Source organism: Thamnophis elegans, chromosome 5, assembly GCF_009769535.1.
Source record: "Thamnophis elegans isolate rThaEle1 chromosome 5, rThaEle1.pri, whole genome shotgun sequence".
Taxonomy (NCBI): Eukaryota; Metazoa; Chordata; class Lepidosauria; order Squamata; family Colubridae; genus Thamnophis; species Thamnophis elegans.
In genome coordinates this window covers 65781915-65809472 of record NC_045545.1, presented here as the reverse complement: position 1 = coordinate 65809472, position 27558 = coordinate 65781915, and the positions used below count along the sequence as shown (strand labels likewise).

Below are 27558 nucleotides of genomic sequence, written 5' to 3'. Positions count from 1 at the left end.
TGAACTCCATTTGGAAGTCAGTGGAGTGAGTAGTGATGCAAATAGGTGCAAGGGAATGTAGTTTAGATTCCCAACTGACAATCCAGACTACATTCTGCCATGACAGGTGCTGTATCAAACACATGGGACAAAGATGTAGGCATATGGGTACACGTGAGAGAAGGCAGAGGGGGACCTTGTTTGTTGTAAGCCTATTTTAGGGTTTATATTTGTGTTCAAAATCATAGGAAACTCTAATGCTTATCTATAGCAAACATAGCCAGATGAGGGGGGATTGGGGAGGAGTCCAAATAACGCCCAAAAGTTTTTTTAAAAGCTCAACAACATGCAGGAAAGAAAGGGTCATTATCCAGTCCCCCAGTCATTTCCTGTTTTAGTGATTTCCTTGGTAGTTGGAATGACAACATGCCTCAGTGTTTCCTCTGTTGTATCAAAGGCAATAGGAGAACACTTTTGGTAACTGGAAGAAGTTTTTCAAAGGAAAAAAAGTAATTCATTCCTCTGAAAACATAGTTCACATATTTTTTGAAACATTTAAATGGATAATTGTTGTGGCCCAGCAGGAACCGTTGGAGCTGCCACCAGACTCCGACAGCGAGGGGCCCGATGAGTCGGCTCTGGAGGATGTGGAGGACTCTGGACAGAGTTCTGACTCCAAGCAGGGAGCAGAGAGGCTTGTTGGCCACCAGGAGGCACCTGAGCCTTGGACCAGTGGGGAGGAGACAAGGGACAGTGAGCCAGATACCAGTAGTGAGTTGTTCCTGGATGCACACCATCGAAGAGCTACTAGGGGTCAGGAACAGTTGAGCAGTTACAGGAGGTAATTGCACTCAGCTGGTGGTCATTAGGCTCCTCTTCAGACTATAAAAAGACTCCTTGTGCACACGCCCCTCTTTGCAGAAGTCAACGCAGGATTGAATGTTGGAGGACATTACTGTGAGCTTGGCAGGCTGGATTGCTGCAAAGCCTTATCTGTGTTTATTGCTGCCCAAGCTTGTCTGTGCTGGTTTGCTGCCAAGGACCTGTCTGTCTGTTAATTAAATGCCATAACTTATCTCTGGCTCGGAGTGTGTGTTGGTGTGGGACAAGGGGAGGTCAGAACAGATAATAATGTTGATAAATTTCCTATTTAAATACAAAGAATGCTTGACTTATTTGCCCTCCTCAGTCATCTTCAAAACTAGATTATAAACTTACTAAATGCATCTATACTCTGAAATAACTATGATATCTGATGGGAAGATCCTTAGGTCTGGGTGAGCATTTATTTCTAGTGTAACTTGGATTTATGATAAAAGATCAGCACTATTACACAGGTTAGGGACTAGCATAAATACTTGCTTTGTGCGCTAATTTCCTCATTTTAAGTAAACATTCATTGAGGCACTGTAATTCAAATACATAATTTCCATATGGTTCAAGATAACAAAACAGTTCAAATCAGATCAGAATAAAGTTTTTTTTAATTAATAAGTTCTATTTACAAGGATAGATCCAGAGTTAAGTTCTAGAAAATAAAACAAATTTTTAAACTGGAACATCAGTCATATATCATAGTCAACTTGTAATGAATACAAAAATTATAATTAATATAAAACTCAATTAATATAAATTATTAATGTATACTTAAGCCAAATTTCAGCACCAAACTTTGAATGTCAGACCTGAAAATATCTCTATTGAATAGATAAAGAAAGCAAGGATATAACTAGAGTTCCATGGGTAGTAAGGTAAGCCTTTGGGAGATTGGGGCCTCCATCTAAACATTAGACATCAACATGGCTATATTGGATAGACCTATTCTGATGTCTGGGTTTCTATATCAGTGGTATACTGGACCACTCCTATTAGGAGCAGAGCTGTACTACTAGAACAGGACTATAAAAATCAGACAGCCACTAAATGGCACTCATAAATTAGGGATATCTGTTATCTCTGTGTTGCCACTTAGGAATCTCAAAAGTTAGTGGAGGCAGCTGCTATGTCTACTCACAGACAACTTCTGTCTGCTGATCTATATTCCTAACTACCTCTATAACATGCATTAAATCTCAGCAACAATCATTGTTCAGTCTTTGTTTTTTTAAAAGGTTGAAGGCCTGGGAGGGCACTTTTTTCTTTGAACATCCAAGGTGCAATAAACCTTCCCTGCCTTGAATGTATTTATATCATTGAGAGAAAAGTAAGACATTAAGACTGATTGACTAGAAAAGAAAGGTAAAAACCAGTTGCATATAATTGAAACTATACTCCGAGTATAATTTTATGCAACACACTCTGTGATAACAAGCCAATATTTCAAAAGATAAAACATTTTTCTCCCCAAAGAAAAAAGACATCTTTTATAAATATGTTTAAGTCTATCGTAAAATATTTTTCAGCGTATTATTTGGCTTTGTGGTGGTTTATTAAATGATAGCTCTTTCTAGAACTGATAAAACTGTTCCAAAAGCAATCTTAACAAAATTTAAATCTTTCTTTATATGAATAGAAATGCAAAATATTTTATGGTTCTTACTTTTAATAGAATGATACTTTTTGATGGAACTCCTATCTTTCTATATTTTCATAAAATATTTCTAATAAACTTCCCTCTTTATAAAAAAGTTCAGCATTTTTTTTAAAAAGTAGCCAACTATACTACAGTTAAAACCTTATAATATTTCATATTGATTTATGCATACACTTAATTTGATAAGGCTTATATTTTGTGTAGATACTACACAAAGGAAATAAGCTTTTCAGTTGAAAAAAAATATTTTAATAGAATGTTACAATTTACAGCTGCTTAGCAGGTGGTTAGAGCTACCAAGTAATTCATTAAAGAAGGCTGGTATACTTTATAATATTGAGCCATAAATTTCTTTGATTTAGCAAAAGTTTGATAATGCATAGAAACAGTATTTTCCTAGGAAATCATTTTCAGTGTTGACTTGGGTTTTTTGGGATGAAGGGAGAAAAAGAAATCTTAAGTTTATAGGGAGTTTTTCAGTGCTTTACAACAGTGGTCCCCAACCTTTCTGGCTTTGCAGACCGCCAGCAATGACAGGAGGGTAGAGGGGATGCTTTCACGCAACCATGGGGGGAGTGTGTGTGTGTGGGTGTGTGTGAGTGCATGCAGCTCCATTTGCACAAGTCACAGGGACATGCACCTGTCGCTCACGCAAATGGAACTGCACATGCTCACACGCTCTCCCACTGCTTGCAGGGTCCAATTCCAAACAAGCCCCAGCCCCAGGGTGGGGACCCCTGCTTTACAGAATAGCTTATTCAAAACATTCATCCAACCTTTCAAACAGGGGAAATATCTACATTCTAAACTAGGACACCTTATCTTACTGGATTAATGATTAACTGTATCTTATCTTATTTTATATTAAAATAATGCATAGATTCTAATATTCTTTTAAACAATACCAAAAATGTTAAGTGAACTATAAACCCAAACCACTACGCCAGTAAATAATAGACATTGTAAATGTTGAGAAAGTCATCTTAAATCAAGATTTTCTCACAAACTCCTACTTTCACATAATTATTCCAATAACCCTTTAATAACCTTAAAATGCATTATTTAATATAGCTCTGATCAAAACCTTCAGAATAATGACATAAATTCAGAGTATAAAAATAAAAATTCATAACTGCCATAAATTTTGTTTTGATAATGGTGCATCTTAAAATTCTAATACATTGATTGATAACCGTCTACCTACAAAACATAAAAACTTTAGGAAGGACAGAGAATTGAGTCACAAGAAAGCTTTGGTGCTCACAGCATCTTTGCTGATTTAATGGTTTGCTCTTTCACTGACAACATCTTGAAGACGTTTAAGTAAAACATCATCATTCTCCTGGCAAAGTCTCTTAGCTGGTGATTCTGTGTCACTATCAATTGATATTGCTCTCTTCTTAGGTCTCTGTCCTTCTTGTTTAATCATATTGTTAATTTCCTTCAAACTCTGTCAAATTGAAAACATCACAATCAAAAATAATGCTAAATTTCACAGTTAAAAGAGCTTAATATGTTATTAGGTTTTGATTTTTCAAAGTAAATTTGTATACTGCAATTAATATTTTCATATAATAGTCCAATTTTTATCACTGTCAGCCCTGCTGCAACTTAAATCTCTAACTAGAATCGATCCTTGGCTCCATTTGTTGAGAAAGATATTGTTTTATTAAAAGCCAGTGCATTGCAATTGCATGCCAAAATTCATAAATTCAGCTTTTCCCTCTCTTCTCTGCCTCCCCCCACGCCACCCTCTCCCCCCAAATAGTTCAAGCAAGATGTTTTGAGAATGGTCACTTCAAACATAGGTTGGTATACAGCTGCTTTCTTCTCCCAGCTGGGTGATCTTGAAACAGCCAACCAGGGAGATTGGGAGGGGGGGAGGGGAATACAGCAGTTCCTCTTGCTTTCCCCCAGCAGTAACTTTTGCTTTCCCTCCCAAGCAAGGCTCCTCTCCCATCAACTTCCCCATAGTTCTTAGCAGACTGTCACCTCATGGTATAGAAGTACAAGCTGAGAGTGAGGTGGCAGTTGAGTCACTTTCAAATTTTCAATATAATATTTAATTATCATACTGTTATCTGGATCCTTTAAAAAGATCAGAAAGACTATACTGAAGTCAACATTTAAATATGATATTTTTAACTCTTGTTAGAAAAATATATCTTACCTTAGAGGGGCTCCCATTAAATTTATATAATAGTGCACTCTTAGGTGTTAGGCAAGAACCATTCTTGTGTGGTGAAACATAAAGAGAATGTTGCTGAGAAATTCGCCGAGGAGATACTGGTAGCTGTTTAATGCTGGGGAAGGGGGAAAGCGGAGGTGCTTCCACCTGGGGAGAAAAAAATTACACTTAGATACTTTTTTATTATAACTTGAATTAATGTGTGTTTACTCAGAAGTTGGCCCTCTTTCACATCGGAGGACTGATCTTTTAAAATTATTGTTTTTATTCCTTCTGGGAGCCAAACAAGACATTGATATTTCAGGATTTCTTTTCCCATAGTACTAGTTGTGTATCATAAAGTTGTCTTTATTAAACTGGATTAGATATGTAGAATGAATACGAAGGCTTACACAATAGGTTTTTCTGTTTGCTTCTGAAATACATTTATGGTGATATTTTTTATATTTTGGATTCATGTTTTCTCAGTTAACCTTTCATCTAACTGAAGCTTAAAAAATGACAGTCATTTCTCTGCTCAAGTTATTTTATACCCCAACTAGCTGATAGCTCTTTTTTCTTCACTTAAGATTTCTAGAAGCTGTAGCCATTATTTAGCAAAAACTAAACCAAAATCATCATCAGATAGTTCAGCCGTACTCCAGTTTTTGGTACTGAAGTTTTAACTCACAGTATGTTTTTCAACTACTTTAACTTCCCATTAAAATATAAACATTTAGAATATGGTATGTGAAAAGAAAATTATCTATGAAATACAGATAAGTTATTTTTAACTTATGAGTTGCATTTATATCTTGCCTTTCTTTCAAGAGATCAAATCCCCCCTGTGAATTTAATACTTGTAACAATCCCAAGAAATAGAGTGGTGATAGTGACTGGTCCAAAGCCACTTCATGGCTGAAGAAAAATTTCAATCCTATTTTCCCCACTTCCGATTACTATTCCACAACAATTAAAAATATGCTGTTACGGTAAATAAATTAAAAGAATTGTGGATTCTTGAACATTAGAAAAGATGATTGAATTATTTTTCAAAAAAATACTTTAAAAATTATTAGAGATTAGCCTCTATAATAAATGAAAGCAATTTGCAATTATTCAAATAATAGTAGATAGATACTTTATGTTTTGAAGTACATTATAAGACAGATCTCCCTTGGTAACAAAAAAGATGTTTAAAGGATTAGAAAGATAATATAGTAATTAAGTTATTGAGCTAAGAATAGGGGGACCTAAACTCTGGGCATCATTTGCCACTGAAGCTCACTGGGTCAATCACTTTCCTTCAGCCTAACCATGCTAACAGGGTTAGAAGGGAGCACTATATATACTGCCATCTGCTCCTGAATGAAAAATGGTAATTAATTGAATGCCATTAATTTTTAGAAAATTTTAGCTAACCCATCCTTATATATTATCTTTGAAAAAATTTCATTTGCTTTAAGTTCTAAATTTATACAAACTATGTGATAAATAAGAAGTTTAACAGAAACATAAATAGGTCAATTAGTACAGTTAATGAATCCTACAAAATTGTTACATTATTCAAATTCACATTTGTTGAAGTGATATTTCTATGGAAAATACGATAATTGGTTTCAGCTTAATGGAAATAGGCAATTAACATTTTAAAATATAAATGTAATATGCTTTATCAATTATTACTGTCATTAATAGATAAATCCACATCCACAGCAAAGCTATCTCTTGTATTTTGGTGCAGGTGTTCAAAATGAGCTTCTTTTTTAAGCTTCTCTTGAACATAACTTCTTTTTTAGAAATTAGTGTCTAATACCTCAACAGTAACCGTGCATGCACTAGCTTTATCTTGTTCTAGCCTCAACTGTGCATGCACTAACTGAATTTTGGCTCACATCAAATGCAACTTGGTATTAATTTATAATTTCTTTTAAATAAATTTGTCACGCTATTCAAACATGGAAAAATGAAGGAAATTTAAAGGATGGGTAAAATAAATTAGTTTTTGCCAGAGCTTGGAAAGGTAAAAGTTGCCCTCTGTAGGTGAATACTGCCTAGCTGAAGATTACTATTGCGATGACCAGCTTTTCTTAATCATATAAGATGGGTATCTGGTGTTCAATTATAACCTGAATGGATGTATATTGTTAGAGATAATCCACCTCTCTTTATATCTAAGATGAGCAAAAAAAAACCCAGTAATCAAATTGTATGAACCCATCTGAAAATTTGAGATTCACATACCATATAATCATGGTTGGAAACATATTTCAGTACAAAGTTTATCACTTTTTTTACATAAATAGTGTTGTAAAACATTATAAGATCGCTTCTATCTTCTTTTTCCAAATCTCTATAATTGTTCATCTTCCCGCAGACACCTTTGAAAGGAAGACAGAAGGCAAGATAAATATAATAAGCTTCTAAATTTAAAAAGGGAAGCAGAAAATATGTTGACTTTACCACAAAGGCTATTTTTCCTCCCTTCTCTTTCCACCATCTGCCCAATCTGCAGAATTAATAAAAGCAAAGAACACCTGTAGATGCTTTATTTGGAAGCAAGTCACGAAAGGAATGCAAGTTAGTCCTATATACATATACAGTACATAGGATTGTAGTCTAAATGGTATTGCAATAAATATTGGTTGATCTAGTGCACATACATGAAATAAACCAGATCGCCATGTGTTAAATACAGACCAGGTTCCCTACCTAGCACTGTCACTATCACTGATGGTTTTGTTAGCAACAAAACTAGCACAACACATTTCTGTATATATGCTATATGAGCAAAAAACAGCAAGAAACCATGGCTAAATGTCATGTCAGGAATTAATTTTTTCTGAGAGTAAACCCTATTGAACATGGACATCCTTTGAGTAAGTACACTTATGTTGGGAAAAATATTGAATACTAAAATATTTTGAAACCACGTTTCTTAGAATAGATTTAATTCTATTTCTGGGGCTGTTTTGTATAAAATCCAAGTCGCTGGGTATATCATGAACTAAAATGTTTCACTTAATCAGAAAATGGACATCACAATGCAAATATCTTGATATTATTTGTGAAGCCCACAGATTAAATTTTCAACTACATTTCCTTATTTGTATTATAACGGATATCACTCCGGTTGTTCCTATTCCCTTCTTTATGTAACAGTCGGCCTTGAAATATGTTAGAATGTTTTAATTTATGATTGGGGGGGGGGGGGTTAAGTAAGACAGTATTTTCAAACCTATAGACATATTTTAAAATAATAAAATGTTTTTTATCTAATTTTGAATAGTTAGGCAATATATTCTAAAAGTCCCATATTCAAGAGAATCCTATTGTCAAGTATACCTTTTAGCTTAAAATAGTGTAATTACCACCCTCTTACCTTCATTTGACATGCTTTCATGTTTTACATCTATTGCATCAGCTTGTACTTTTTTCAGTAAGACACTTCTATATACCTAGAGAACAAAAGACAGCAAAATTTTGTAAGCTGAGGGAGCATGATTGGAACTGTTCTTAAAACTGCAGATAGTATTTAAATAACAAAAACAAAATGTTTATAAATGTGCTGAAATATACTTACATAGCTGTTAGCTTGTGGCTGATTTCTATAACTTTTCATTATGTCTTGAAAAGTTCTTTCTTCTTTAGACACCTGAGCAAGAAGCAGTTGTAACTGATTAAAAAGAAAAGGTTCCTACCGGTATACATAAACCTAAAATACACTATACTGCCAAAAGTATTCGCTCACCCATCCAAACAATCAGAATCAGGTGTTCCAATCACTTCCATGGCCAAGGTGTATAAAATCAAGTACCTAGGCATGCAGACTGTTTTTACAAACATTTGTGAAAGAATGGGTCGCTCTCAGGAGCTTAGTGAATTCCAGTGTGGAACTGTGATAGGATGCCACCTGTGCAACAAATCCAGTCGTGAAATTTCCTCGCTCCTAAATATTCCAGTCAACTGTCAGCTGTATTATAAGAACGTGGAAGTGTTTGGGAACAACAGCAACTGAGCCACGAAGTGGTTGGTAGGCCATGTAAACGCATCCAACATCAGTGTGCGACCTCACAAATGTGCTTCTGGAAGAATGGTCAAAAATTCCCATAAACACACTCCTAAACCTTGTGGACAGCCTTCCCAGAAGAGTTGAAGCTGTTATAGCTGCAAAGGGTGGACCGACGTCATATTGAACCCTATGGATTAGGAATGGGATGTCACTTACAGTAAATTCATATGCGAGTAAAGGCAGGGGAGCGAATACTTTTGGCAATATAGTGTAGCTTTGTATAGCATTTTCAAAGAAGAGTCATTGTATATAGCACAACTAGGAAAAAACCTGTTCTCTATTCTTTCTGAATCTTGCTAAAAATTTGATCTCAAATATTAGAGGTCCACACCTAATAAAATTGAAGTATTTAAACTAATTCAATGTCTTGTTTGCTTAGCAACTGCTAACTTGGTTTCTCATTTCTAACAAATTAGAGAAAATTATTTTTCTTCCTGTAATCTGCTACCTGATTTTCATATTCATTTTCCACCAACCACATAATTTGGAATTTAAAAAATAAGTGGAAAGTATAGATTGCTTCAAACAATCACAAATACTTTAGATATGAACTGAAATGAGATTGTTAGAAACTGTTGTATGATAACAAAAATCTGATAAGCTACTAGTGGCAGTAGTAGTAATTTTATTTAACATGTGCTTGCAGAGAAAAGTTATGTTCTAGAAAGGGACTAATTATGTATAAAAGGAAAGGGCATTCAATCAAACTTCTCTATAATGATGCTATGCAGTACTTCAGAAAAAATGAGTTTGCAAGAACCAATATAACTCTAAAGCAGCAGTGTCTTCTTTAGGAAATCACACTGCACACTGCAGTTGCTAGAAATCAGAAAATATATTATTGCTTTAAAGAATTGCACACAGGAACTACATTTGTGCTCTTATTTTGAAGTACCTTTTTCCAATTTATTTTCAAAGCATAATCTTTCTTTTTTCCATATAACCATCTGTGCTGTAGTAATAATGGAAAATAGCCTATTACCTATTGCAGCAGTATCCTGCTTAGGTGGCCAAAAGAAAGCATTTATTTAGAGTACCTGGAAACAAAGAACCTAGAAATATGCAAAACATTTTAAGAATATTTGTTCTTTAAGCAATTTATTAAAATAAGGTATTACAAAGTTCATTCCAGAACATTAAAAAATTACATTTTGAAGGTTCTCTTACCTTTGCCATGATATAAAAAGCACAGAGAAGAAGCTGATCCAAGTGTCTATCTTTCATTAGGTCTGTACAATGGACTAAAGTGTATTCAAAACAAGTCCATATCTTCCCTCGTAAATCATTGGAAACATCCAGTTTTGAGCAGAGATCACGTAATCGAACACTTGCCAAATTGTATACCTAAGAGGAAAGGCCACACTAAGGATTTTTTTGTTTGTTTGTTTTCAGGAATTTGAATCACTTCTGAAAAATGAGTAGTGGTATAATGTTTCTAAGTTAATTTTTTTTGCAAGTTTATTACTATAATGCTGAAAATTACTGTGTAATTTAATTATTCCATCAAGATTTTAGAAACTCTATATGAATAGCAACTATCAGGTTACTCCCAAAGATACCAAAGAAATATGACATGACTATTAGGTCTTATCTTTACCAAATGATGTGTTTTTTCATTGATTTTTTTCTTTCATATTTCTTCTCAATTAAGCCAGAATAGGTATTAGCCAAGCGGATCACTGTGCATGCAGCTGTTTGCTTTTTCTTTGCTTACCATTTTCATTTTTTCTGCTCTTTGACGATGCAAGTCTGTATTCTTTTTTTGCCTTCTATTTTTCTGAGTTCATTTTTAATAGCTTTCTTGCTTTTGCTTGTTAATCATGTCATCATCAGTGATATTTAAATATCACTGAATAGTGATATTGTTAAATTAGAACAATTAGAAAGCAATAAAGATGGATTTTTATAATAAAAAAATTAGAACAATTAGTGAAAAGACTTGCCTACAGAAATTGTGGGTTTTTAAGGAGGTTGGACAATCATTTGTCTGAAAATGGTATAGGGTTTTGCTTAAGAAGGGTTTTGAACTAGAAGACCTCCCATGTCCCTTCCAACTTTGTAATTTTGTTGTTACCTGACTAGCAATTCATTTGCAGATTCATTTGCTTATTATTTTAAATAAGTCTCAAATATTCAGGAATATTGATCCTGTTTCTCCTTCATGCCCTTCTATTTGAAGTTTCCTATTCTAAAGTTCAATGGACCTACTATATGTTTGACTTCCTCAGCAATTTTCAGTTATGTATATGTTATATTTGAACGCACCGTAGTCAATTTAATCTATTCCAGATCGAGTGATGAGTGCTACTTAGAATTAATCCTAAATTGATCAGAACAGTTTTAGAGCAGTTTTTAAAGAGTGTTTAGAAAGCTAATCTCTTTATCGTTTATATGAAAACTATACAATAGTTTTGGAATTATCTTGGATTCTAGTTGGATATCTCTCTTATTCTAATTTCAACATCACTTTGAGAATTTTAACCAGGGAAAGAATACTCAAAATACAAAAATATTTTAGGTTTCCATCCATAACTATTCTGCAGAGAGGTCTGCCTCCCGTATTTCTGACCTTTAAATAGTTATACTCATTGGTGTTGCATGTATTTTTTTTCTTAAAGAGTTTTCTTTAAGACGTGCACTTAAATTGTCTTTTGGGTAATAAGCTTCTAACATTAACATGTAAGATCTGCAAAAAAGTGCCTTTCCAGATGTTAGTTTACAATTCTTTGTTATTTTTAGCAAGTTATGTTTTACTGTGGATTCATATTTGAGTTCATCTCATTGTGATTATAAAAAAAATATTGGTTTATAACAAACATTTTTATTTTCTAGAGATTATCCATTATAAGTAAAATAGTCCTCATATCATGTTAGCTTTCAAAGTGTGTTGTGGTTTTTTAATAACTCTATCTTGTGTATAGCTTTTACTTTTTTAATATGTTATTATTTTTATGAACGATTTCTGCTAATGGTCATGGTGGAATATCATTTTAATACAAAACATATTTGCAAATACATTCTACCTTTCTGAAAAAAAGTGCTAGAGATCCAGTTTTCTTTGGTTTGTTTCCTGCTGAATGAATGGGTTCACTTGGAGGAAGCTGACTTGGACAAACAGTCATTAAAGCATCAGCACTGAGTGGGACTTGTCCATAGCTGTCCACTTTAGAGTCTTCAAATAGGTTGACTGCAATAGGTATCAATGTGATCCTTCCTGTCTCATTTGTGTTACCTAAGATACACACAAAAGTTACCGATCTGTTTATAATATCCTTTCTAAGGCTAGAATAAACATTCTGAAAATGCAGATTAAGTCAATACAGAAGACTCTACATCTTAATTCAACCTTAATTTTTTCAACAGATTAATGTAATTTAGGAATAGGTGATTCATGGGTCTACTGAGGTTCCCCATTGTTGCCTCAATAAACACTGCATTTTGTATTTACAGTAATATGTATTTGTCTCCAGCTATTCCTATGATACAGCATAATATGAAGTAAAAAAAAATGGCCAGCCCTGAAATATTTCCCCATGGATGCCTCCAAAGCAATACATTTCTACAAAATTATACCTAGAAGTAACTAAAGACTTTTTGCTACCCAAGTGAGCTTATATTTTACTTCCAACACTTTCATCAGGGACTGTCCAGTGATAAGAAGCTAAATTATTTGGATACCAATCACACAAAATGCTATTAAGTAGCTTTCCCCTCCTGCTGGTTAAAAAAAAAGTAACACTAAATGGAACAATTTTAGTTTTTTTCATACCCATATCAGTTGTTTGAGACAATTATTTCATTCCAAAAATGTTCACTACCATTACCTCTTGCCATTAAAAATTCTAATAAAAATTGTATTATTTCATACCAACCGTGGAATGGGATTGTTACTTTTTGTCTTGTTACTGCAGTTTGTGCCATATTTAGAGCAATTTCATCAGGTGAAATAGACATATGCTTGTCTGTTGTCAGCTTCATTGCTTCAGCACATTTTTTTTCTACAGATTTTGTGGGAGGGCTTTCATCTCCAAAAAGCCTTCTTTTAGCACTCCCTGCCATAGGAGAATTGTAACGGTCATGAATGGAGATTGGAGACAACAGCTGCAAATCTAAAATAAAAGAGAAAAACATTACTTCAAAATGCAGTAAATCAGAGGGACAAAATATTTTGCATTTGGATCTATACAAATTAGACTATGTTCAAAAGTGGAACACTGAGGGCCAAATAATACGTCTATAGTCTTATAATAATAAAATTAGTTTTCATTTTACAATAAATTATAATACTGTATTCCACTGGAATATTTTTTGAATTTATATCTAACTGAACTTTTCAGTTCTCTGCAAACCAAGGAATTTACTAGAAAATGTAGTATACTCAGTTTGTGTAAAATAAGGAGTGAAGAGACATTATCTGAAGGATCTGTTCTTTGACAGTGGGACAGTGAAAATCATGACTATCACTCAGCCTCATTTCATATTGCTTTAGTCCATTTCCTGGTGCCAGTTATTGTCATTTCAATTTGGTTACACTTTCTCAAACACATTTTATTGAAAGGGATAAACTTTCAAGAGATGCAGCTTATTTCATCAGATCATGGAGTAACTAGACTGATCTAGAATTTAATATGGGATGGGGGGATGGAACTGCAGGGATTATATTGATGCAGGCTACATATGAGAAGATTACAAGTATCATCAATTGACAGTTTTAACATGTTAAAATCCATTGTTTGTGAAGACTTCCTGAGATTGCTTGAAACTTTCTGATGTATGTGAGTCCAGCAGTATCTTCAATTGTGTTTATTAAAGTCTCATTTTTTTCCAAAACAGTCTCTTTTAAGGTCTGCCATAAATGTTTTGAGAAGTTGAAATGTTCAGGTATTACCTCATCCTTATTCTGAGTCCTGATATCACATTGTGGCCATTAATTCTGTCCCATTTAGAGGGGCACTGCTAACAAATCGTGGCCAATAATCATATTAGAAGAACAGCATTTGAAGGCACCTTTAATATTGAGTGTATACTTGTTGTTGCCTGTGAAAGTATAATTGGTATAAATTTGATGCTTTAAAAAAATCTGAGTTTCTTGCAAGGACTGGGCAAGGGAGGCATACCTAGCATATTTGGGATGTCACTGAGAGACAGTTTGATATAGGGGTTAAAATATCAGACTAGAAACTAGGAAACTGAGTTCCAATCTTGTTTTGGGCGCAAGCCAGTTGGATAGTCAGTCACTTCTCTCAGCCCTAGGAAGAAGGAACTAGTAAGTCACTTCTGAAAAATGCTGTCAAATACTGCAAACCTGCCAGGGGCAGCTGCCAGGAATTAAAACTGACTTAAAAGTTTTCCCTGTCACTGTTGCACTAAAATAGATGACTGATGCATCAGCAGCATCGGCCCACATCCATACTTGCAGCTAGCCTCCTCACTGTCTTCAACAGTATTGGAAGTGTTTCCCTGTACACAGGTGGACAGCTTTGGTATATCACAGTGGAGAACTGGATGGAAATGACAATTTAAGCAAGCTTAGTTATAAAATAACAAGTTCTCTTTTCACAGTCAAGTTTTCTTAACTTAAACCCTAAAATATGTTTCATCTGGATTTCAATTAGATTTAATTCTAATTGAATTAAAGACACAATCATTGTGTCTAAGTAGATGTTCTTTTAGATATAAAATAATTCAACTTACCTCTTCTGTGACTGCCCTCATGATTTGTCCGAACCTCTTTTACTCTGGGATGCATTATAGGAGATGCTGGCATCATAGGAAGATATCCTAATCCTTTTCCTCCATTTCCTGTTTCAAAATTACTTGGAAATATTACCTGGAGAAGAAAAGATAACAATTTCAAGAGGTAAAAAATCATATTGTTTTACAATTCTGTTATAACTCATGTTTTTAATACAAGGAATTGAGCCTTAACATGTTTTAGTGAGACAGTATTTCCAGCATTTCAAATGAAAATGATATACGTATCAGAATATTTTTCCTGTGTTAAATATGAATTGTTTGCTGGACAGCATACTTCATCACAGCGAGGAACCTCATCTTCTGAGGCTTGAAGAGCATCCCAAAGTACAGAGTCTTCTCTCCAGGCTAGATTTTCAAGTATCTGTTCCTCAATGCTGTTGAGGTGTTTTACCATATCTCTTGAGAGTCCTTCTTCCGAACGTATCAACACTTCAATCACCTTAAGTGCAGAAAGTAATTTAGTCACATACATACATAATACAAATCCAAATTTTATCTATCCCAATGTAGCAGTACAAAATACTTCATACACGTTTCATTTTACAAATTTAAGCATTTGTGATTTTTCATAGTAAACTATTGTTTAAAATATTTATTTTCCTCAGAATAGTTTTTAAAAGACCTTATATAACACCACTTTCTTGCATACCTTTTCCTGTGCTTACCTTGTAGAAATAGAATGGCTTGACATTAAGAATATCAATGATCCAGGGAAAAGTTCTCGGTGAACGATATGCAAACAGAACTATTTCAAAACAACATGCAAGCAAAGAGCAATGGAAAATATCTTGTTCTAAAATGGTCTAGAAAGAAGAAGAAAATATTTGAAAGCTATAATCATACAAAAATTATTTTTAAATTTTTAAAAATATTAGGAATACCAAGTGGATTCTTTGGAATTATCTGAGGTTAGATTTTATGAGAATCAATGACATCATACAGTAACCGTGATATTCAATATTCTGAGCATGAGGAACCCCAACCCATGAAATGTTACAACCCATCACAATTCTTATTTATACTGCAGTGAAGCAGCCCGGGTTAAGCATTGGTACAATAAGCAAAAAACAAAAAGGGCCATTTACTCATTTGTTGAATAATGATTAATAGAATATCAAGACATCAATTTCTTAGAAACATGTTGATACAATATTGCTAATTTGAGAAATCAGTGTTGCTGTATTTTTCTGTTGCAAAATAATCAAATCATTAGTACAGAACATAATTCATTTTTCGCACTCATTAGTTCACTGGTAGGTCACTGAATTAAAAAATCCCTTTAATATAATTTTAAAAAAACTCACTGCTATGATAGTACTCAATTATTATGAACTTTGAATTGTACATTTCTTTGTAGAAGAAATTCCTTTGTAAAACCCATCAAAAAAGATGTGTTCAGGAATATTTCAATTCAAATAGCATCTGGAGAATCATAGCTTTGAAGAACATTTTTCACAATAAAATATAGTTTCCAAAATAAGATAATTGACATGTGAATTGAATGACGCAGCAATAAACTGTGAAAAATACAAGAAGATTCTATTTTCAGAATGAAAAAAAAAGCACAGCAAATAACAAGTGAATTATGAAACCATTTGATTTTTTTCAAAGTATTCTATTTTTTTTTCTCCATAGTTCTGAACTTACAGACATGTCTTTGCCAGGCAGCCTTCGCTTTTCTTGTATCATTATAGTTTCCAAACTTTTATAGTACAAAATTTCTGCCAATCTTAATCGATGAAGAGCAAAATCTGAAAATTAAGTCAAATGTTGATGTTTAATGATTAATAATAAATACATAAATAAGGAGGTTAATACTTAAAAGCTTTTTCAGTTTATCTGCAATTTTTCTATAAAACAGTATGTGACTTTATATTGATCAAGAAAGCATTAAAGGCTTCAGATCTTAATGAGTAAATTATATGTAGAATTATCAAACAACAAATTCCACTACTTATAGCATTTATATTTGAGTAAATGAATATACACCTGTAAATGCAAAAGATTTTTAATAATAGAGACCATCAAATTCTAGAACTGTCCTTAATCCTGTTTGTACTCTAAAAAATTAATCATCATTTTGTAGTTTATTTTTATAAAACTAGCAAAAAGGAACAAATTTTTTAGATAAAATTCTAGGCAAGGATTTTCATGAGAATAAAAATTTTTAATGGAACCATTTCATTTCCAGACTCTTCAGAGGAATATAAAAGTTGATATTTTTGAGCAGAATGATTTAAGTCTGCTTTTGAAATACTTTATACCTTCAAAGTTATAATATAGAGAACAATCAGAGTCATCTGTGAAATAAAGTTGGTATTTTTATGGTAGTATTTTGCTTTCATAAAAAAGGGACCAACAATATGTAATTTCTTACATTCTATGCAGTTAATTAATTGTTAGTTAACTCAATGTGTATCTCTGAGACCAAAGAGAGAAATATTCTTTCAATAGCTTTGGCTTTGCAATATATAATTTTTTTCATATCCTTACCTAAATGGCATACCAGTTGATCATTGACAGACAGAGTATAATTCTGACGGAAAATATCACCTATCTTTTTCACTCCTTTCAGGATATTCTCCATAGGATTCCGTGTACATGATCTATAGTGGAATATAAAAAGGCATACTTTAAACACGATGAGCAAATAGAGTCTTGTTTAAAACAAAACATTAATATGCATTTCAAATTAATTAGAAGTGATTTAATATTTTTTTAAATAATAAACTTTACAAACAAGTTTCCCATTATCATTTTAACAAGTAGATGCTTAATTTGCCCTGTAACATTTGAAGTTAGAATTCAGGAAACATAGCATGGTTGTTTATTATCAAATAAAATATCAAGTGTTCTAAGATATCATCAGAAAAATGAAAGACAGAAGTTATAGATACGAGCAACATAAAGCAAATGCAATTCAACTTACTCAAAAATAGCTACAAGCTGTTCACTTGGTTCATTTTTCAATCCTGCTACAATACTTTGTAAACGGCTCACACTCTGTGTTGCAGAAGCAACTGGTGTAATTACTGATTCTTTCTCTTTCAAGTAACTCCTGCCAGTTAAAGGGGTTGATGGTGCAAAGGATCTTTTCTGAAAGTCAAATTAAATGTGTTTAAATTGTTTTGGCCAACTGGGTAGAACAACACCACCATATAAATTTCAACAATTAAAAACAAATTCAGAAATCATTGATATTATGCAGAGACACAATATTACAATAACAGACGTATTCTCACTTTCCCATGGCAGGTCTTTTGTGCCAAAAATTACTGAGTTTCAGATATTCTGAAATCGGTAGAGAATAATATTGCTGTTCCTCACACAACCCCTCCCGCCTCCAAATCTATCAATAATAAGCACAAGTTATGTATGACCTGTAAAATGATTGGTTTCAGATAGTATGGCAAGCCTCTATTCATTATGGTGGAAATGAACCTTAATCAATTTCAGTCCTACATATCCTCTTCCAATACAGTTCCTGACTTCTGAAAATGAATTACACAATAGTTTTGCAGTAAGTGCAACATACTTTACACATATTTGGCAATATTCATTTATCTGCGCTAACAACAGATGAACCATTTCAGCAGTTGATCTGAGATCACCACAGAAAGAATTCCTTTTTTCAAAATTTGTATAACTGCTTGCCATGACAGTTGATTAACGACTAGGCTAAAAATATATCATCCCAGTTATTCTTTAATACTACAACAAATGCATTTATTTCACACAAAACTTAAATTACTTCAAAATGTTGTTGAAGATGACATTCAACATGAGCTCTTATATTTCCGCATGGTGTAGCTGCACAACATTTTTTAGGTGTTCCAATTTCTTCTTCTGCATCTGCTCCCAAGAAAACTCTTTCATCAAAATCACCTTTTGTGAGAACATATTCTTCATATTCTTTATTTAGGGCTTTGCTGAAAAAACAAGCAATATGAAAGCTGATTTATTATTCCTCATCAATATACTCAATTATATTTTCCTTATCTTCCTACTGATTAAAAAAGTAAAGAATAATTTGATGTGATAGCAGGGAAAATGAAGCACCAGCAATTAATAAAGACCTTTAAAATTCCAATCTTCTTTCATGATGCTGGAAACATTCTGATTAAATGGGGCTGTTTGAAAGTTTTTTTTTATTTCTAGAACTAGAGTCTAACATAAATAAATTCCCTAAATCCTATCCATAGCCTATTCAGGGTAATTATAATATAGTTTCACCTCATATTCATAAATACTCCCCAACAGCAATTCACCATATAACCCAGACAACAGTAAAAACATTAGTTTTAAAAATTCAGTGAGCAACTATTCCATCAGCTACCATACCTGTTATTAAAAATCAATCTAATTTGCAAGCTAAAATCACACAGAACAGCCACTTTTATAATATTTTAATATATACTTTAAATAGTGTGATTAAACAAAACACTTACTTGTTATTTACAAAGTAGCTTGGATCCAAAAGACAATCTCCTTTTAAAATCTAAAATCATTAGAAAAGCAGAAGCAGATAAACAAAAGCAAGGTATTAGACTATTTTCTGATAGACATAGTTTGTTGTAGTTGTGTAATTTTTTAAAAGTTTAATAAAAGAAAACAATGTTCAATTCTAATTTCCTAATTTATTTATCCACTCATGCAAAGCTCATAAGCTTCTGGTTTATTATGTCAGAATTAATACTTTATTGTGAAGGTAAGTATGTTCCTAGAGACCTGCTACTATTCAAAAACTGACAAACATAGTAAATAAATAAGAAGCCCACCTCTCTGGATGTCAGAACTGGATTGCAATATAGGTAGTCATTGACTTATGACCACAATTGATCCCAAAATTTCTGTTGCTAAGCAAAGCATTTGTTAAGTGAGTTTACCCTATTTTATGACTTTTCTTGCCAGTTGTTAAGTGAATCACTATAGTTGTTAAGTTAGTAACGTGGTTGTTAAGTGAATCCGGTTTTCCCTTTGACTTTGCTTGTCAGAAGCTCACAAAAGTTGATCACATGACCCCGGTCACTGCAACTGTCATAAATGTGAATCAATTACCAAGTGCCTGAATTTTGATCATGTCTTCTTGGGGATGCTGCAATGGTCATAAGTGTGAAAAACGGTCATAAGTCACTTTTGCAACCTCACTAAATGAACTGTTGTATGTTAAGGACTACCTGTACCCATACTGTTACTAAACAGAACCACTACTGGTAACTTTAGAAACAGATGCTTTCTTTGTAGATGACCAAAAGAGAAATCATAATCAACTATCAGATCTAACATTTCTTTAATTTTAACTATTTATATTGCAGGCTCCAACCTAAGCACTGTTCACCTTTATTGAACTCCCAGAATTCTCAACTATGGCAATGCTCATGGAGAATGCTGGGAGTTCCAGAAGTCCATACTTCTGGAAAACATGTTGGTGAAGATGCCATATTGTAATACAATAAGATTGTATATCAGTGGTGGTAGAAAGGTTGTTTGTAAGAGTTGAATTGCTTGATAACATTAAGTATACCGTGTTTCCCTGAAAATAAGGCCTCCCCGGATAATAAGCCCAATTGGGCTTTTGAGCGTGTGCGCTAAAATAAGCCCTTTCCCCCGAAAATAAGCCCTCCCTGAAAATATTGCAACACAGTAGCCGCCATGAGGTGACCACCCTCACCACCTCCTGCACCTCAAAAATATTAAGACCTCCCTGAAAATAAGGCCAAGTGCTTATTTCAGGGGTTAAAAGAAAATAAGACCCTGTCTTATTTTCGGGGAAACACAGTCATAGGCAGAGTGCTTCTAACTTCTAATCAAAGGCAGTAGAAAAATATTTTTTTTTGGGGGGGGGAAAGGTAAATACAGTGCTACAACATACAAGAGTTAAAAGATTATCGTTTCACAACTAAATCTTTGACAGTGCATTTCTAAGTATACATTTAAAGTGAACATTTCAGGAACAAATGTTTATCCTAGCAATGAAAATTTTAAGCATAATTACATGATTAGTAATTATTTTTGATTGTATACCTTCCTATCATAGAGCTTTGAAATATATGGCTTAAAGTAATGTTCTTTTATGCCTTTGGCATCTACCAAAAGTCCATCATGTGATTCACACAGTGTAGAAATAATGCATGGTGGGCTTTCAGAAGTTCTGGAGTCAGTTGTATGAAAGTCTTCTGGCAAACCTTTAAAAAAAAAGTCCCATAACTTTAGTATGTATTTATTTTTAAAAACAAATTAAAACTTTGCATTGCAGTTGGGAGACAATAATAAGGAGCATACCTTTGAAAGATGGATTTATTAAATCTTTTTTATATGGACACAGAAGTGCATTTGCAAAAATCATGTCCAAGCAGCATAAAAGTAAATGATATGAGTTCACTAGATCATCTCCAATCATACTGAAATTACCTTTAAAACAGAATACATCGTCATTTAACAATACAGCTAAAATATTTAATTAAAAACAGGCAATAAAGCTAAGCCATTATAAATTACCCTTTGTGTAGACAAATAGAGTCCAGCAGAAGTTGAATAGATCTTTAGCACTACAGGGTACCCGTCTATTGGAAGAGAAGTCTCATTTTAGTTGTAAATTATTACTTAGAATTACTGAAAATCACACAGAAGACTTAGATTCTATTAAATTTAAGAAGGATCATAAATGATTAACATACCATTTTGGAATGTTCAAGCATCTGCTACCATACCAATCCTATTATATCCATGTTTTTATGCATACAATATTCCATTAAAAGGTTCACACCATATTACACAAGCCCTTTACTTTCTCAACTACATTATTGAAAAAGATGTGCCTGGAGTCTGCCAAGAAGTATACCAAGGAATTTTATAATATTATATATTTACATTGCTCACTTTACTTTTTTTAGCAACATGAAATCCAAAATACCACAAAACCTTTGAACATCTTACCTTTGTTTCCTGCTTCTTTGAAATTTGGGTTGTTCTTCATAAGGATTTTTAAATATATCTAAAAAGATTGGGGTATATTTTTTGAATATTACTGTGGACACTTCAAAGTTTCTCTCCAACTTCTCTACTCTCTCTCGAAATTCTTGACATAGGTTTGACATGTCCATCCATTTTTTCATTTTACTAAAAAACTGAATTAAGCTTAAAAGAAAACAAAATCAAATTATACATTTAATTTCTGTAGACATTCTCAGTCTATTTTATAACAATTTCATTCAGAATGCATTAATACATGCATATCACAATATGTTAATGAACATAACTAAAAATGCAGAGACTTCACTAAAACTGCTGTTTGAAATAATATGAAGACACTATATTAATATCATAGTCATTAGGTAAACATGACTGAACCAGCTAATTATAATCCTGTAAAATAGGCTAGTGTGAAAAATGGTGATTAGCATTACTCAATGTGCTTGATTACACTGATTTGTTGAACAATGGTTTATTGAATACATTAACAATGGCTCGGATTCAGACTACACTCTAAATCAAAGAAAAATCACATTATAGCTTAATATTTAATTACCTGACCAAACCATCTACTTTCATAAAGTCTTGAGTCCAATGTATTGTCATTCTTTCTTTGGAATGTTTAATAAAAAACAAGGTCAAGTCTCTGTGCTACTCTTAACAATGACCTTATATCATAATTTTATTTGCTTTTGGCTTGGCATATTGCGTTAACTCAATTATTGTGGCTTATAAATTACTATAAAGACATTTTTCTGTAAACACAGTCATTATTCCTTATTCCTTAGAACATACCATATCTTAGACTGATCTGTTCAGTCAGTTAATATAATTACTATATCCCTCTTTACCTTGCTGCCTATGATCCTTAATAAGAAATACATTAACACTGCTCTTTACATAACCATATTATCACAACAAAAATTGTGATAACAATGCTTGATTTAGGTAACAATTAATAATGCTTGATTTAGGTAACAATAACGTAATCATTGTTATGATAATATTAACCAAAGTGCAGATACCAAATTCATTGCAATTTCCACTTGGAATGTTAGTTATCTCAGCTGTATCAGGGGTAGACAATAAAAGTAGGCATTCGTTTATGCACGCTTTGAACCAAATTTAATATTTCTATTGCAATTTTAGACCAGAACGGTACAGGGAATATTGTTTAAAACAAAAATACCTTAACTTCGCTGAACGCAGAATTCTGGTCAGTGAGACACAATTTCCTTTCATCAAACTACTTCCCACAGTAGGCACTACACTTCTACGGCAAGCAACATAGAGAGCACAAGCCAACCAATGTATAATGTCTCCCTGCAAAAATAAGTTATTTACTGTTTTTAGGATTAATAATGATGATTATAGTGTGAATAAATACATTTAGCAAGAAACTTTATAAATTAATAAGAACAATTCTGATTTGGTAGATAAAAAGAAAAGTTTAATAATGTATTTAATTCACAACATTAAATGTAAAGTTTAATAAATACTTATTTAACCCGAGCCATGTTATTTTACTTCACTAGAATATTTTTAATTTTTGAGATTTTTAAAAACTCCTACTGTTATAAGAGATTCTGGCTAAATATAATTTTATTTTCATTCATAGTTGTATGCTTTTTATGTTTATTCATTTTACTGTTTAAGCAGCTTTCTATTCTGATTATTGGATGAAATAAAGTAAAATTTAATTTAACTTTTTATCTTTGAAATCCCTTTGGATAAAAACCACTGGGAGGCTTATTCCTGTGAAAGATCTATTAAAATATATTATCTATATTCCAATACAAGATTGCCAGTTACAAAGAATGGCATACAGCACTTTACACGAAAAAAAAAATGTTTCATTTTTTTTCCAATTGAATTTTGGTAATTTTCTGCCTTGCATAAAGATATGACAGTCACATGAAAGAGTACTTTTAAACCAAAGAATCTAATAATTACCAGCAGTCCTCAACTTTCAACCATTTGTTCAGCAGCCAAATTTATGATAGTGCTGAAAAAATGGGCTTGCAATATGTACCTGACGTTACAGCTGCTGTCACACCATTTCATATGATCAAAATTCAGCCACATAGCAGCCTGCATGCACTTATGACCTGCAGCTTTAGCTGGAAATGGGAGGGAGGTTTCCAAAGACTTTATTTTAATTGTAAAAATCTATCTTTCAATATTTAACCCTATCCTATTCCCAAGGGGCATTTATCCAGTTTGACAACTGACATTCTGTCCAGAGGCCAACATTCCAGCAGCTCAGGCTATCTATTCTATTAGCAGACATTTGTCTTATATAGATAGACCTCGACTTATGACCATAATTGTGCCCAAAATTTCTGTTGTAAGCTGAGACATTTGTTAAGGAAGTTTTGCCCCATTTTACAACCTTTCTTGCCATAGTTAAATGAACAACTGCAGTGGTTAAATTAGTAACACAATTGTTAAGTGAATCTGGCTTCCCCATTGCCTTTGCTTGTCAGAAGGTTGCAAAATGTGATCATTTGACTCCAAGGACACTGCAACCATCATAAATATGAGCAATGGCTAGAATGCAATATTGTAGTCTAATTCTGCCGACTGCCCCGTTTGATTCTGACCCACTCAAGGTTGGCTCAGCCTTCCATACTTCCAAGATTGGTAAAATGAGGACCCAGATTGTTGAGGGTAATATGCTGACTCTGCAAACCACTTAAAGAGGGCCGTAGAGCTCTATGAAGCGGTATATAAGTCTAAGTGTGATGATTGATGTCTGAATTTTGGTTATGTAACCAGGGGATGCTACATGTCATAAGTATGAAAACCGGTAATAAGTTAGTTTTCAGTGCTGTTGTAATTTTGAACAGTCAATAAATTAACTGCTGTAAATTGAGAACTACAGTACCTGTACTATGTTTATGAATCTATGATTCATTATACTGTAGTTTAAATTATGCTCCCACTGAATACCATTTATCTTTATACATCTTTTATGTATATTTTATGTTTTGTCCCAAGGCTCCTGTGAAATTCTTTTGTGGATTTTGAATTCATTTATTTATTTCACTAGCTAGCCAAACAACTACATGTATGTGAATAGAAATTTAGCAGGTATTTTAAGATAGCTCACTGAAACAGTAGGAAAATAAAAATATTAGAAGATTGCAGAATGAAAGCTCAGAGGGTGATAATGATTATAGTATCTTTTATTCCAATGAACTTTATTAAAATGTATTTTCAGTATTTAATGCAAACCCCCAAAATATCAAAATAAACGAAGTTATGCCAGCTTTTTAACATCTCACATGACATGTCAAAGAATTGGATTATACTCTGCCATACATACATCTCATTAAAACATAATATGAAATGAAACTGGAGAAACTGAAATATGTATAATGTGTATGGAAATAATATGCATTTGCTTTGTTGTAGAAATACCGTTTGGAATGCCATAATCTAGAATAATGTAAAATAATTTTGCTCAATAACTCAGTTTTCTAGGTTCATACAATATACTGAATCATAAACCTTACAGTTTGGGGATCACACAGCGTATTAGCCTAAGTTATAATTCACTGCTTTTACGCTTGATTATATCTGTAATTCTTATTATTTAAGAATAACTTTTATCACATAACTTTTATGTGGTTTGTATTCAGTATTTATACCTTAAGATTTCTAAAGCTGTAGTACAGAAAAAGCAAGGCTACGTATTTCCACCTCCTGAGGCAGTATTTTAATATCATCTTCAAGGAAATGTTCTAATGAACAATTAAAATAACACAGCACAAGAAATTCCAGCCATCTGTATGTCTTTTTTCCTTGGCTTTTTCCGCTTTTTATCAAAATCCTTTCCGGGCTTATCTGTGACTTATTGCATTGAGTTAAATGGTTCTTCTATGGATCTCAGATTTAAGACTCGTCAATGATCGTTCTTAGTTCGATGGCGAGCATTCATCTTTTCCGACGTCCACCCATAAGACCGCAGAAGGTCCCTGGGTCACAGTGCTTAAAAAGTGCTTTAAAAGGCTGTAATAAAAACTTCCTAGGAAACGGGACACTTGGGAGCCCCGTTCAGAATATGCCCTAGTCGAGTGTTGCTGAGACCCAGGAGCCCCAATCTAGGATTGTATACACACACAAACACACTACACCCACACACACCAAGAACAAGGAAGCCCCGGGATCTGCGTGGCCCCTCGAGCATTTAACCAGCTGCAGGGATTCAGTCAACCAGCCACCCATCCCTTCCTTGACAGACAAGCCGCCTCCCCACCTCAAGGCTGTAGGTGCCCCGCAAGGCTGTGAAATCCCGGAGGGCTTCCGAAGCGCTGTCAACGTCCAGATTGAGTTCCTGACACAAATGGTCAAGGGCGGCCCGGACAGGGCACTGCACAGCGGCAGCCTCCTCTCCTTCTTGCGACATGAGCGCAACCGTCCCGGCAGCCACAGGCGCTGCCTTACCCACAATGCTTTTCGCCGAGCGCGCCAAAACGCCTCAACCTGTAATGGCCAAGGAGACGCCCCTTCCGCCCCGCCCCCTTCCCCGCCTACGCCAGGCCGGCGGCTCGGTCGGAGTCTTCTGCCGGCGTTCCGCCTGGTCTCCTGTACGCGCTTACGTCATTGGTTTTTGCATATGCTCAAGCGTCGTTGTGAACTCCGAGGGAGATTCGCGCAAGGTGCTTGGTTAGTTTTGGGGGTCCTGTGTGGTGCCAACTACGCAACATTTGTGGTCATTCCTCTTCTTGGGCACAGCGAAGAAGAACGCCGAAAGAGGGAGATTCTTGGTTTTAAACGCCTGGCTTAGAGAATGCTTTATCACAATAGGTGCAGAGGCTTAGGAACAACTGTTGCGTCTAAGTAACGCAGCTACTTCCCAATTCTCTGGAGATGGTATGTTTTTATAGAGGAAAAATACTATATATAATATCCAATAAATCCAATAATCTCAGATGGTAATACACTAAGATTATTAATAGCACTTTCCTTTGTATATCGGTTACATTATAATACGTTGTCGCGTTTGTTTAGGACAGTAACATCCAGGAGGACATATTCATCAATAACAGACTGAATTTATCCACTCTTGACAATATGAGTACAGGTAGACCTTCACTTAACCACAATTGGGAACAAAATTTTCATTGTTAAGCAAGGTGGCTGTTAATGTGAGGCACACCCAATTTTAGGACGTTTCTTGCCATGCTTTTAAGCAACTCACCGCAGTTGTTAAATGAATCATACAGTTGATAAGTAACTCTACCTCCCTCCCCCCCCCCTGATTTTGCTTGTCTGGGGTTGTCTTCCAAAATGATCCCTTCTCCACACAGCACATGTCCAGCACACTCCACACAGCAGATATTCACAACATTGCTTAGCCACAGCATTCTTGGTCCCAATTATCATGGTAACCCGAGAATTACCTGTAAAAGAAGCCAGAAGTCAAGAGAACTGTAATCCAAGTAAACATAAACAAAACCTTGCCTAATTGTCAAAACCTTGCCTAGTTTTCATGAACATGAACACAGAGGGAGAGGAGGGAGAAGCATATTCATATTTGCAATGTTGCTCTGAGTTTTTAATAAAAGTAATATTAGCGTGCACTGCTTTTCTAATCTAATCTACCTTGAAGGGCTGACAAGTTTCCATGTTTGGAGTCACCCCACCACTCCACCCAAGAACACATCTGACATGGTGTAATTGTAGCCACATTCCTTTTATTTCTCCAGCTAACTTGGCTGAAAAACGTTTGAAGTTGGTATTATTTTGTAAAATCTTAAGATTTACTTCTCATAGCTTGCAGGCTACTGTTACTATTTTAATAAGCACAATTGGTTTATAATACCTGATGGCTTGTGGTGAAGTAATTTCTATTTAGAATCTTCTCATTTCAACACATTCCGGAAGACCAACTGTGTTGGTTTATTTGAATAAAGAAGCTGATGGCAGTTTGAAGACCAGCATATTATACGACAGAACCTAAATTCATGTTTTAAGATCGTCACAGTATATTGATTAAGATGTAAGTGATTATGTACGTCCATTGTTTTCGAAGAGGACCTTGACATCTAATGGGTTGTAGGCTGTCCACGG

At 34.1% G+C, this 27558-nt stretch overlaps 1 protein-coding gene across 1 annotated transcript; it reads right to left on the bottom strand.

Annotated features, from left to right (window-relative positions):
• Nucleotides 1-1822: 1822 nt before the first annotated feature.
• On the bottom strand, nt 1823-25917 carry RBL1 (RB transcriptional corepressor like 1). Its single transcript, XM_032218515.1, has 22 exons — nt 25742-25917; nt 22670-22803; nt 21445-21645; nt 21007-21071; nt 20791-20919; nt 20533-20693; nt 18957-19006; nt 18260-18437; nt 17438-17604; nt 17002-17114; nt 16156-16259; nt 15174-15311; nt 14783-14947; nt 14446-14581; nt 12624-12860; nt 11775-11983; nt 9919-10095; nt 8263-8334; nt 8062-8137; nt 6924-7060; nt 4683-4847; nt 1823-3962 (listed from the first exon to the last, which is right to left on the bottom strand). The coding sequence occupies exons 1-22, from the start codon at nt 25889-25891 to the stop codon at nt 3792-3794; spliced, it is 3135 nt and encodes a 1044-aa protein (XP_032074406.1). The 5' UTR covers nt 25892-25917; the 3' UTR covers nt 1823-3791.
• Between the last annotated feature and the right edge of the window lie 1641 nt (nt 25918-27558).

Bases quoted from the DNA above. Each gene is read 5' to 3' on its own strand.
- RBL1 (XM_032218515.1), bottom strand. From the start codon at position 25,891: ATGTCGCAAGAAGGAGAGGAGGCTGCCGCTGTGCAGTGCCCTGTCCGG. The intron at 22,804-25,741 runs GTGGGGAGGCGG...TTATTTTTGCAG, and splicing joins GGGGCACCTACAGCCTTGAG to GGAGACATTATACATTGGTT. The intron at 14,582-14,782 runs GTATGCTGTCCA...TTTCTTCTCCAG, and splicing joins AGGTTCCTCGCTGTGATGAA to GTAATATTTCCAAGTAATTT.